This window comes from Cebus imitator, unplaced genomic scaffold (assembly GCF_001604975.1).
Source record: "Cebus imitator isolate Cc_AM_T3 unplaced genomic scaffold, Cebus_imitator-1.0 Scaffold431, whole genome shotgun sequence".
Classification (NCBI taxonomy): Eukaryota; Metazoa; Chordata; class Mammalia; order Primates; family Cebidae; genus Cebus; species Cebus imitator.
Genome location: NW_016107746.1, coordinates 1321505 through 1335560, shown reverse-complemented (window position 1 = coordinate 1335560; position 14056 = coordinate 1321505). Strand labels below are relative to the sequence as shown.

Below are 14056 nucleotides of genomic sequence, written 5' to 3'. Positions count from 1 at the left end.
TTGTGACTAATGTTGAACAATTCTTTGATCTTTTTAAGTCTCAGCTTTCTTATTTGTTTTTTGTTTTTTGTTTTTTTTTGAGACAGAGTTTCGCTCGTTACCCAGGCTGGAGTGCAATGGCACAATCTCAGCTCACTGCAACCTCTGCCTCCTGGGTTCAGGCAATTCTCCTGCCTCAGCCTCCTGAGTGGCTGGGATTACAGGCACATGCCACCATGCCCAGCTAATTTTTTGTATTTTTAGTAGAGACAGGGTTTCACCATGTTGACCAGGATGGTCTCGATCTCTTGACCTCGTGATCAGCCCCCCTTGGCCTCCCAAAGTGCAGGGATTACAGGCGTGAGCCACCGCACCTGGCCCCAGTTTTCTTATTTGTAAACAGGATGTTGGACTCAAGGTTCCTTCTACCTCTTAACATTAAATGTTTCTGTGAATATATTATCAAAGAATTATGTTATGCTATCAACCAATTTGCACATAGTAAAAGGAAGGTTAGTCCTCAGAGATAGGACATTTTTAAAGAGATTTGGATTTAACAAAGAATTTTTTTTAACTTGTGGACATCCTTAGGCAACTTGAACATAATTAATATTTAGTGTGAAATATCTTTGAAGTGCTTTAAAGCATTTTTTCTGTTGATTACATGGTCCTTAAACATCTTTTTTCCCCTGTTGGTTTGCTTAACAAATCTTTACAAATATTGGAAAAAGAAATTTCAGTCCTGCTGCTCCCTATTTACAGTAATTACACCTAACTCCAACTTGGTGGAACCTTGAGAGAATTGTTACTCTCTATGGCAGCAACTGGCTACTGAGTCAGATCCATGCCCACAGAAGCTCATCTTGAGCCCTCAGATGCCTGATTTACATTCAGGGAGACATTGGCATTAGGGAATCTCACCAGGAACACTCACTGGGAACACTTGTGCCTCACCAGGAATACTTTTTAAAGCTCTGCAGCTGGTTATAGAGAAACTTAGATTTCACTTTCAGTTTATACTGTGAAACCAAGAGGAGGTCGATTTTCTCATGCCAAGCTCCCTTAGCTTTTTAAAATTGTTTCCTTGATCAATAGGAAATCTTTTTTTTTTTTTTTTTTTTAAGTTTATTTGTTATTTTTTTTTTTTTTTTTTTTTTTAAGAGATGGTGTTTCACCACGTTGGCCAGGCTGTTCTCGAACTCTTGACCTCAGGTGATCCGTCAACCTCAGCCTCCCAAAGTGCTGGGATTAGAGGCATGAGCCACTGCACCCAGCCGATTGATAGGAAATCTTTTTGATTGTTTTCACCTCATGTCTTTGCTCATTTAGATTATTTGGAGTTCACTGTGTACCCTTGTTAGCTACTGCAGGAAGCATATATGACCTCCAGTGACTTTCTAGAATTCTGAAAAAAAAAAGCCTTCAAGAAATAGGCTTTGTTTTAAAACATCAACTACCAATAAAGTTTTAAAATGTTTTTGCCACAGTATTTGGAATGCAGATTTAGTTCACAGTTTTAACTACTACCAGATTGACAATCTTGGTTTGTATTTTGAGAAATATTTAGGCAGAAATAAATATAAGAGGACCTATATACCTTTTTATTAACACTCAGCTACCACATGTTTATCTGTGATAATGACAGTTTCTATATCTAGTTCTGCCAGAGAGGGAGTTTTTTCAGCTTTAAAAATAGCCAAAGATTCTGACGTAGTGATATATTAGTCAGTACAGGCAAGGTTATTCTGCAGTAACAAATAATCCTTGAATCCCTGTGGCTTAAAACAACAAAAGTTTATGTCTTACAGCACAATTTCATTGAGAGGTGGCTAGAAGCTCCATTCTGATTTATCTTTGAGACCCAGATGTAGAGCATTTGTCTTAATTTTGCTGGTTAAGGTAACAGAATCTGGAAAGGTCTTACATTAGCCAGAAGTACTCTTGCCTGAAGGTGACACACGTCATTTCCATTCACAACTTATCAGCTAGTTTAGGAACATTGCCCAGCTCACATATAAAATGGCCAAGAGTTGCATTCTGACCCCATGGGCCTGGAAGGAGGAGACCAGAAATATTTGGCCAGCCACGCTAGTGACACAGTTTGCTCTTCTGGTTACCAGATATTTGTCTCACTCTCCCTCTTACAGGCAAAATACATTCATTCCTTCCCCAAAGGAGACTGCCCCAAAGTCTCACCCAGCACAGTATCTGGATGAGGCCTAATTTAGGCTCTTACTCAGGAGATGATATAAAGTCATTTCTACATCAACTCTGGATGTGGTTCCTCTTGATCTTGAAACTTCTGAAATAAAAGTGGCAAATTTTCTGCTCTTCACATTGTATATTAGTATTTAATTGTGAAACAAAGATAGGAAAACTCAATCCTACATTACCATTCAGAAAGTGGGTGAATGGGAGATACCCAGCAGTCACTGGTGCTAAGTCATTCTAAAATGCTAAGGCAATTCTGAATTTCCTCTGGGCCCCCTGCCTTGCAGATGGAGAAGGGTCCTTTAGGGTCCTGATACTTCTCCCTGGAAGGGTCTTCCCAGTCCATTGTTCTCTTCAGCCCTTGACTCCACCCCTTGGGAGTTATCTTTTTTCCCTCAGTAGACTCTTTGATTGCATCTAAAACGAACACTGAAGATGAAGCAGGAAGAAGGAAACAGCTTTCTGAATAAATTATAAAATGTTTAGATGTCACCTACGGTGTTTAAAGGTGAGACCTCTTTTCAGTTACCTGTATTTACCAACATCCAACCACATAAAAGGTTATGTGAGGGCTCTTCCTTTCAGAAGTCTGATAGTATCTGTAACTGGGTAAATTCTGCATTTCTGGTACAGAACTAGATTGTTTTCTGGGGATTTACACAGCTTGTTCAGTTCTTATGCTGATGTATCCCCTGTTTTCCATTACTGCAGAATTCTAATTTTTTTTTTCTCCATGTACTGAAAGCTTTAAGCTTTAGGTGTGGAATTTTCTCCATCTCCATTCCTGGATCTCTAGCCACCACCTATACAACCTGCTCATTCTACCACCCCTGTCAATATTAACAAGTGGGGGCCTTCTGTCCCTTACTGCAGGCTCATATAATCATCAACATATTAGAAATTGTGCTTCCTACTTTCCTTCTCCTCTCCCTTCCTTCCTTCCTCCCTTCCTCTCCCTAAACCAAATAGGCTTAAAAAGTTATTTAGACTTCTAGGCACCTCTTGCTTTCCTTATTAACAGAAGATTGGGAAAATATTTCTAGCCTACTGGAATAGATTTCACTCTCTTTTATTTTTCCTTTTTTTTGAGATGAGGGTCTCACTCTGTCACCCAGGCTGAAGTGCAGTGGTGCAATCTTGGCTCGCCGTAACCTCTGTCTCCCCAGATCATGCAGTCCTCCCACCTCAGCCTCCCAAGTAGCTGGGAATACAGGCATGCACCACCATGCCTGGCTAATTTTTTTTTAAATTGTACTTTAGGTTCTGGGGTACATGTGCAGATCATGCAGGATTGTTGCATAGGTACATATATGGTAAGGTGGTTTGCCGCCTCCATCCCTCCTGGCTGGCTAATTTTTGTATTTTCGTAGAGATGGGGGTTTCATCACGTTGCCCAGGCAGATCTTGAACTCCTGGACTCAAGTGATCTGCTTGCCTTGGCTTCCAAAAGTGCTGGGATTACAGGTGTGAGCCACCACACCTGGCCTCACTCTCTTTTTAATAGCTGCCTAATATGCTACAGTTTGGAAGTCATACATTTTATTGAACCGTTTCCCTGTTAAAGGGCACTCATCTTATTTCCCATTTGCCTTACTTTTGTTTTTGTTTTTTAATTTGGGCACTGTAAAGGATGCTGCAGGGAACATTCTTATGCCTATCCTTGAATACTTGTGCTTTTTTATGGCCTAGGAGAGGGCTTTGCTGAGTTAGAAATACATGTGTACTTTTAATTTTAATAGATGTTCTCAAAATCTTTCCAAGCAATGTTCCAAAATACCCTTTCTCCATCCTCTCCAGTGTAGGCATCTTCCCTGCTCTGATGAGAATAATTGCAGCTGCAGCACTGGTTGCATAGCTGAGGCACTCGTTAACATGCCATAGTATATTTCCAGGGAGTTTAAAACTCCACTGAAAAAGACTGGTCAGATTTGATGACTGGGGGTACTTGCAATTTTTCTTTTGTATTTTTTTTTTTTCCAAGACAGAGTCTCACTCTGTCGCCCCGGCTGGACTGCAGTGGTATGATCTTGGCTCACTGCAACCTCTGCCTCGGGTTCAAGTGATTCTCCTGCCTCAGCCTCCTGAGTAGCTGGGACTACAGGCACATACTGCCATGCCCAGCAAATTTTTTTTTGTATTTTAGTAGAGATAGGGTCTCACCATGTTGCCCAGGTTGGTCTCCAACTCCTGACCTTGTGATTTGCCCACCTCACCCTCCCAAAGTGCTGGGATTACAGGCTTGAGCCACCACACCTGGCTGTGTTTTGTATTTCTTAAGAAATTCATGGAAAGTTGATAGCAGGGAAGAAATTGGAGATCATTTAATGCAACCCATTCCTTTTACAGGTAAGGAAATTAAAATCCAAAGAGGCGGAAGGAGCAACAGTGAGCTACTTACTGTCTGTTGCTTCAAGGAAGCAGATGCTCTGAATCCCAATCTGGGGCTTTACCTATTAAAAAATGCTGCTCCTACACTCTGGCCCATGCTACCAGTGAGTTTTGGAGAATGAACCAACAGACTTCATCTCTGAGCTGAATCAGCAAATGGGGATGACCAGTTTCCAGTTTTTTATCTCCTGCTAGGACAAGCCAGCTTCCCAAACTATACTGGTCGCAGAATGTGCTTTGTAAACTTCTGCAAAGATAACAGGACATTTCTTAACTTGGTCTTTTCAGTGAAATTTGTTGCTCTTAATCTTTTGAGGGCCCTGAATTTTTTTTTCTTCTATAATGCTAGAGTTCCTGCTCAACAAGTGAGAAGCAGCTATCTTGGTTCATAACCAAAATAACAATAGTGAGGCATAGGAGGGAAGATTTTGTTTACAGAAACAGTTTCCTGCTAGGCACTCCTCCCTATACCCTCCTGAATTGAAATCTAAGTACTAGTAGGAGTGCCTAGCAAAAAAAAAACCTTCTGTAGGGGCCACTGATGTTTCTGGCAATGTGAACAATTTGACAAGGGTTCATATGGATGTTTTCTATGGCTGAAATAAAAGAAACTTGGAAGGAAGCCATTTTTGCACCTGAGTCTTTAAACTCAAAGCCTTTTTGTTTGTTTGTTTTTGTTTAGTTTGTTTGTTTTCAGACGGAGACTCGCTCTGTCTCCAGGCTGCAGTGCAGTGGCACAATCTCGGCTCACTGCATCCTCCACCTCCCAGGTTCAAGTGATTCTCCTGCCTCAGCCTCCCGAGCAGCTGGGACTACAGGTACAAGCCACTACACCCAGCTAATTTTTATTTTTAGTAGGGACTGGATTTCACCATGTTGGCCAGGATAGTCTCTATCTCTTGACCTCGTGATCCATCCACCTTGGCTCCCAAAGTGCTGCAATTACAGGTATGAGCCACCACACCCAGCCTAAACTCAGTTTTAATATATACAGTTTCAGGTTTGCCTATGGATTCTATGAGGGAAATAAAAAGGAAGACTCCAACCTTTGGTTTCCACGTGGGTTTGCTCTGTGTTCATCGCAGAGCATTTGACAGTATGGCATTAACTATCCAGGCTGTCTCTGTATAATGTCAGACTGTTTAGGTAGCTCCCCTCTGTTCATGTCAGCTCTTAACAATAAAGAACTTTTGGCCGGGTGCAATGGCTTACGCCTATAATCACAGCACTTTGGGAGGCCGAGGGAGGCGGGTAGATTACAAAGTCAAGATATCAAGACCATCCTGGCCGACATAGTGAAACCCCGTGTCTACTAAAATACAAAAATTAGCTGGGTGTGGTGGCATGCACCTGTAGTCCCAGCTAATCGAGAGGCTGAGGCAGGATAATTGCTTGAACCCGGAAGGCAGAGGTTGCAGTGAGACGAGATGGGGCCACTGTACTCCAGCCTGCCTCCTGGAGACAGACTAAGACTGTCTCAAAAATAATAATAATAAATAAAGAGCTTTTATAGCAATAAAAATCCTCACGCTGGAAATTCATTTTGTTATAGGTAACCATCACAAGCACATTAAGTATGTATTCACCTAGAGGCATGCCTTTGTGTTTCAGACCTCGCCTTGGCTCCTCTGGTTTAGTAGTTCCCAAGCCTGTGGATTGGAACCACTAGGGAAATTTTTAAAAATATTCATGCCTGGATGCCATGCCTGAATTAAACAGAATATGTGCAAGAGGAGGCCAGAAGTTGAGTATTAAAAGCCTCCCAGCTGATTTTAAAAGGCAGCCAGGTTGAGAATTTCTGGGCAAGCTATTTGGGATAGAGAGGATGTCTCTATTTAATGCAGAAAGAAATCAGATATAACATGGGTTATTCTTTTTAGAATTTCATATCTGCTCATCATCTCTCATAGTCTACTTCCTCTCTCTTTCCCCTTTCTATGTATTATATAGATTAAAACAGTGGAATTGCATCTCATAAAGTCAGTTCATAAAGCAAAAATTGAGTCGTTGAAAAGCACCCTAGGTTAGAGACCAACACACCATCTCTTGGTACATCCAGGCATGGTAAGTTTTTCCTTTAGGATTTAAGCAGATCAGTTTCTTTGGTGAAGATTCTGATGAAACAGCAATTGGGAGCCAGGATGTATGCAAAAATACATATCTATCTTTAAATATTAGAGTAATAGTCAGCTTGATGAGATACTCCAGCCCTAGGAAGCATGTGGGAATTGAGACTGGTTTAGGGAACCACAGAATCCTATTTCTCATCTCAGTGAATTCTGAGTGGAATGCAGTGGCATGTGAGCAGAGCCATGGACACTTTTTCAGTTGTGAAATTTTCTGTCTGTGCCTCCTTTTAGGCACATATAGTTGAATTCAAATAAACTGAATGTCAAATGCACAGGTAGATATGACACCACTGCATTTGCTTATTTAATATTCAAAAACTGAATACTTCTGTGCACACATAGCACTCAGCAGCACACTTTTCTTTCTGTCCTTTAGCATTCCCATGGTTTGGCATGGACATCGGTGGAACACTGGTTAAATTGGTCTACTTTGAACCAAAGGATATTACAGCCGAAGAGGAGCAAGAGGAAGTGGAGAACCTGAAGAGCATCCGGAAGTATTTGACTTCTAATACTGCTTATGGGAAAACCGGGATCCGAGACGTCCACCTGGAACTGAAAAACCTGACCATGTGTGGACGCAAAGGGAACCTGCACTTCATCCGCTTTCCCAGCTGTGCCATGCACAGGTTCATTCAGATGGGCAGCGAGAAAAACTTCTCTAGCCTTCACACCACCCTCTGTGCCACGGGAGGCGGGGCTTTCAAGTTCGAAGAGGACTTCAGAATGGTAGGTCAGGTTTGTCTTTGTTAAAACAGCAAAACCTCTCACATGTCCATAATCATGGCCACTCATAACTAAGAACCAGACAACTAGCCTTGGGACTTTGGACAAGCTTATGTCACCTCCCTGTGCCTCAGTTTTCTCACCTATATATGAATAAAACCAGCTGCTACCTCATAGGGTTGTTACATGTTGGATTAAATGAGATAATGTGTACCTGGCATGTCGTAAGTGCTCACTATAGTTATCATCATCGTCATTTCTGTTACAATTATTACTGTGTAATGTGCTAAAAACAAGATGCTAAAATCCCTTCTGAAGTATTTCAGTTAGAATTATCCACAGACTCTTACTGTATAATCGTGATGCCAATTTTATGCATATACAGAGATCCATGGGAAGGCTTTCTATGAATCCTACCAAAGATGATTACTTCCAGCTACCCATTTGCTCTCGTGTCTTTTTTCAGCATATGAACCCCATTCAAAAGTTTTGCTCATCAACAAAAATGAAATATTTAATATTTATCAGCAAATTTCTTCATTAATGAATACTTTTTAGGGAGTGTAGTTCTAAGTAATAGGGATAATGCTGTATCCTGACTGGGAGTGTATACCAACTGTGTGTGGCTCATTTAGATTTAACAACTGAAGCTAAATGGGAGATATGAATAAGTAACATGCAGTCCAACATTCCTTGTTATTTAGCATTCCCTTAACATCTGTGCATTCCAATTTCTTCATTTTCTACAGTCAATACAATAATCTCTGTACTGTGTAGTCTTTTTTATTAGAATAAAATAAGAAGAAAATGAAACAACAGATGTGGCTATATCTTGGAAAGGAAAGGGACCCAGATAAGCAAAAGTGATTGAACACAGAAGAAGGAAGGGTTGGGAGATTTTAGGATTAGTCATACTACAAAGTTGAACATATAGTGAGGTAAGTCATAAAATACATATTCTCAAAGCCTGTAATACAAATTACCAGCATTTTGTGCAGAACTAATGTAATCCAGTCTTGATATAAAGTCTGTCATTAATGAATACATTAATGAATCAGCACATTCATGGTATTTAATAAAGCTATAAACGCACATTTTTGTTGTGCCATCAAAAGTAGCCCCATTTACCTCACTGATTATAGTAAGTTTCTATAAGAGCTGGCAACAGAGTCCTAGAATAGTATCCTAAGTGAAAATAATTATCTTCAGGTTTTGTTTTTTTTTCTTCTATGTCCCCTTCTACTACCCAGCAGCAGAGTTTTTTTTTGTTTGTTTGTTTTTTTTTTTCTTTTTTTTTTTGAGACGGAGTTTCGCTCTTGTTACCCAGGCTGGAGTGCAATGGCGCGATCTCGGCTCACTGCAACCTCCGCCTCCTGGGTTCAGGCAATTCTCCTGCCTCAGCCTCCTGAGTAGCTGGGACTACAGACACGCGCCACCATGCCCAGCTAATTTTTTGTAGTTTTAGTAGAGACGGGGTTTCACCATGTTGACCAGGATGGTTTCGATCTCTTGACCTCGTGATCCACCCGCCTCGGCCTCCCAAAGTGCTGGGATTACAGGCTTGAGCCACCGCGCCCAGCCAGCAGTAGAGTTTGACTTGCCGTTTACTTAAATGACCCATGGGATCTTTATCTCATCAAAAGGGTTGATGATGATCAAAGAGTTTTGAAAATGAGAAGTTTGAGATCCATGGGCTTGAGAACTAAGTTTAAGTCTATAATAGAAAAAGCATTGAATCTCCATTCTAGTCCTGTTTCTATATTTCGTCAGCTGGGGACTGGGCAAGACCTGTCCCTCCTCTGGGCCTCATTTTGTCATCTGCAGAGAGATGAGAGTAAGGTGAGAGATGAAAGAAGGTCTCTAGGATTTCAGAAGTGACAGTGACCTCTGGAGATGAGAAAGTATAGATTCTTGTGCTACACAGATAAGAAACTAAAGCTGCCAGAGAAGATCAAAAGCTTCCAGCAGTACCACCTAGGTAAGAGCTGGGGCTTGGACTCAATTCTGATTCAGAAGGAAATGCTGATCCACTCTCATTGCCCTGAGCTCCTCAGGTCCTTCAGAGACACCCTATCTGAAGTGAACCAAGGTGACCCAAAGGATTTATGTAACCTCTGTCAATGCCTCCATCTCTCCCCTGGGGTAATATATGCCCTGGGATAAAGTTGCTCAATATGTGTTGGCCATGAGCAGGTGTGTTTCTCAAGATTCTAAGCTGAGAAAAGTCACATCTCATTACTACCAAGATAAAGAAGCCTCTCCTCCTGTGGACAGGCTGTTGGAGCCTAAATAATAGACTGGAGCAGGGAACAAATCTATAGCATTTGCTAAACAGCCTGACCAGGTTGGGCATCCATCTGTGAAAGAAGAGTCTATGGACTGCCTTCTGTATCCAGGCTGAATCTCAGCCAAAGTGAAGACAGAATTGAAAAAGATTGATCTCCTGCTATAGCCCGTTTGACATTATGTCAGTGATGTGCCTGAATCTTTCCAAAGTTTATGAAGATAAATAGGTATTATCATCCTCCTTCCTAAGCATTCATTCACTCACTCAACAAATACTTTTTTGGTGCACTTTCAATGTGCCTAGTACTGTGATGAACGCAATAAAGCCCCTGCTCACCATTAGCTTGTATTCTAGTGGAGGAAGACAGTCAATAATCAAATTAAAAAGTGAATGTAAAGCCGAGTGCAGTGACTTACGCTTATAATCCAAGCACTTTGGGAGACTGAGGCGGGTGGATTGCTTGAGGCAAGAAATTTGAAACTAGCCTGGCCAACATGTTGTAACCCTGTCTTTACTAAAAATACAAAAATCAGCCAGGTGTGATGGCATACACCTGTAATCCAAGCTACCCAGGAGACTGAGGCACGAGAATCACTTGAACCAGAGAGGCCGAGATTGCAGTGAGCCAAGATCGTGCCATTGCACTCCAGCCTGGGCAACAGAGTGAGACTCTGTCTCGAAGAAGAAAAAGAAAGTGAACATAGAATATGTCAGATGGTGATAATTGCTATGAATGGAGGTGGGAAAGAAGGACAAAGAAGATAGGGAGTGCTGGCAGGGTCTTTGTGTGACTAGGTAATGTTGGAGCAGAGACCTGAAGAAGAAAGAGCAAATCATGCATGCAAAGAACAAATGTGTTAGGCAGATGGAGCGGTGAGTGCTAAGGCCCTTAGTGTCCTAATAATCTAAGCTGTTTTCATTTCTAGACTAGAAAATCAAAGATGTTAACTTAATTGTAAAGGATCAGTATATACTACTGTATATATTAAACAGTTTGACAAATCATACAGCAGTGCATCTATGTATCTATAAAGTCCTATTATTGTTATTGTATAAAATCACTGTTTTTGGTATAACATAACTTTCCAGATAGGAGTTTGAAAAATCCATTTGTGTGATTTAAATTGTATAAGAAAGAATGATAAACCATGAGACAATCATTAGACCCTGTGTAGAATACTCTCAATTGAACAGACCTGCACTTTGTTTTTTCTTTTTCTTTCCTTTTTTTCTTCCCACCATTCTACCCTCCTTATTTCCTTTCTTTTCTTTTTTAACATTTTAGGATCACTGTCAAAACCAAATTTTTGACTGGCAAAAATTAGCCTTGAAAATCAATGATTTATCAAAATGGAACACAAAATAAAAACAGCCTAACGTCACATAGACTAAGATGTTGATAAGCCAATGAGGAATTCCCACTATTTAAAAAGTGGCTCTCAAGATGGAGAACTCTGTATGGCTGTTCACCAAGGCTCTGCAGCTTTCAGTGAATTTTGTGTTTATTCCCAGTGTCTCTATTCTGTAGATTTTGCTTTAAATAACCAAGCAGAATATTTTATGTATTAATTCTAGTATTTTTATTCACAACTACACATCCTAACTTCAACAACCGTATTCTCAAGAATGCAAGGTATTTTTGACATGAGAAAATTTATTTTTAAAAAGTCATCCATTCTGCCCATATTCAGTACAACACAGGCATACCTTGTTGTATTGCCGTTTGCTTTATTATGCTTCATTTTTTGCATTTCACAGATACTGCATTTTTTTAAATAAATTGAAGGTTTATGGCAACCCTGCACAAACAAGTCTAGTGGCACCATTTTTCCATTGGCATGTACTCACATTCGTCTATGCCACATTTAGGTAATTCTTGCTGTATTTCAAACTTTTTAATTATTATTGCAGGTGTTATGGTGATCTGTGTGATCAGGGATCTGTGATGCCACTATTGTAATTGTTTTGGGGCACTACGTTATGCCCATACAAGATGGCAAACTTGATAAATGTTATGTGTGTTCTGACTGCTCCACTGACTCGTTGTCCCCTTATCTCTCTCCCTACCTCAGGCCTCCCTAATTCCCTGAGATACAGTAATATTGAAATTAAGCCAATTAATTGTCCTACTGTTGCCCTAATTGGCCTCTAAATATCCAAGTGAAAGGAAGAGTTCTGTGTCCCACACTTTAAATCAAAAGCTAGAAATCATCACGCTTAGTGAAAAAGGCATGCTGAAAACTGAGACAGACCAAAGCCTAGGCCTCTTGTGCCAAATAGCCAAGTTATGAATGCAAAGGAAAAGTTCTTAAAGGAAATTTAAAGTGCTACTCAAGTGAACACACAAATAATAAGAAAGAAAAACAGATTTACGGCTGATACAGACTTTTAGTCATCTGGATTAAAGATCAAAACAGCCACAACATTCCCCTAAGCCAAAGTCTAATTCAGAGCAAAGCCCCAACTCTTCATTTCTTTAGAGTCTAAGAGAGGTGAGGAAGGTGCAGAGGAAAAGTTGAAAGGTAGGCAGGGTCCTGTGGCTCATGCCTGTAATCCCATCACTTTGGGAGGCTAAGGTGGGTGGATCTCTTGAACCCAGAAATTCGAGACCAGCCTGGACAACATAGCGAGACCCCATCTCTATACAAAAATTAGCCAGATGTGGTGGTGCACCCCTGTAGTCCCAGCAATGAGGAGGCTGAGATAGGAGGATCGCTTGAGCCCAGGAGGCAGAGGTTGCAATGAGCTATGATTGTGCCCCTGCACTCCAGCCTGGGTGACAGAGTGATACCCTGTCTTAAAAAAACGTGAAAAGAAAAGTGGGAAGGTAGCAGAGGTTGTTGGTTTGTGAGGTTTAAGGAAAGAAGCTATGTCCATAACATAAAAGTGCAAGGTAAAACAGTAAGTGCAATGTAGAAGCTGCAGCAAGCCAGTGAGGAAATACAGTTAAAATCATTGATGAAGGTGACTGCATTAAACAACAGATTTCCAATGTAGATGAAGCAGCCTCATATTATTGTTTTGGAAGAAGAGTCCACCTAGGACTTTCATAGCAGAGAAGAGAAATCAATGTCTGCCTTCAAAGCTTAAAGGGACAGGGTAACTCTCTTGTTAAGTGCAGCTGGTGACTTAAAGTTGAAGCCAATGCTTATTGACCATTCTGAAAATCCTAGGGCCCTTAAGAATTATGCTAAATCTACTCTGCCTGTGCTTTATGAATGTAACAATAAGGTTTGGATGATAGTACATCTGTTTATAGCATGGTTTACTGAATATTTAAGCCCACTATTTAGACCTACTGCTCAGAAAAAAAATTCTTTTCAAAATTTTACTGCTCATTGACAATGCAAACAGTCACCCAGCAGTTCTAATGGAGATTTAAAAGGAGATTGTTTTCATGCCTATTAATACAAAATCCATTCTTCAGCCCATAAATCAAGGAATCATTTCAAGGTTCAAGTTTTATTATTTAAGAAATATTTTTTTTAAGAAATAATTTTCATAGTCTATAGCTGCCATAGATAATGATTCCTTTGATGGATATGGGCAAAGTCAATTAAAAACCTCTGGAAAGGATTCATTATTTTAGATGCCACTAAGAACATTTGAGATTCAAGGTGGGAAGTATAATAGCATGGAGTTTGGAAGAAGTGAATTTCAGCCTCAGGGACAGAGTCCAAGATGTCAGTGACGAAAGTAACTGCAGATATGACAGAACTAGCAAGAGAACTAGAATTAGAAGTGGAGCCTGAAGATATGACCGAATTGCTACAATCTCATGATAAGACTTGAATGAATGAAGAGTTGTCTCTTACGGATGAACAAAGAAAATGGTTTCTTGAGATGAAATCTCCTCCTGGTGAAGATGCTGTGAACATTGTTGAAATGATAACAAAGGATTTAGAATATTACATAAACTTAGTTGATAAAGCAGTGGCAGGGTTTGAGAGGATGGACTTCAATTTTGAAAGAAATTCTGCAGTGGGTAAAATGCCATCAAACAGAATCCCATGCTGTGGAGATATCTTTTGTGAAAAGAAGAGTCAACCAATGCAGCAAACTTCATTTTTTTCTTATTTTAAGAACTTTCCACAACCACCTCAACCCTCAGCAAACCCTACTTTGATTAGTCAACAGCTCTTAACATTGAGGCAAGACCCTCCACCAGCAAAAAGATTACTAATCTAAAGGCTCAGATGACTAATCTGAAGACTCATACGATTAGCATTTTTAGCAATATTTTAAAATTCAGGCATGTACATTGTTTTTTTAGATATAATGCTGTTGCATACTTGATAGACTATAGTATAGTATAAACAACTTTTTTTTTTTTTTT

At 40.3% G+C, this 14056-nt stretch overlaps 1 protein-coding gene across 5 annotated transcripts in view; it reads left to right on the top strand.

Annotated features, from left to right (window-relative positions):
• The window catches only part of PANK1 (pantothenate kinase 1), a 61360-nt gene that overhangs the window by 24285 nt on the left and 23019 nt on the right, over positions 1-14056 (top strand). For all 5 annotated transcript variants that reach the window (XM_017510136.2, XM_017510138.2, XM_017510140.2 and 2 more), the window contains exon 2: positions 7084-7436. In XM_017510136.2, the coding sequence (XP_017365625.1) occupies positions 7084-7436 (353 nt within the window). The remainder of the gene's footprint in view (positions 1-7083; positions 7437-14056) is intronic.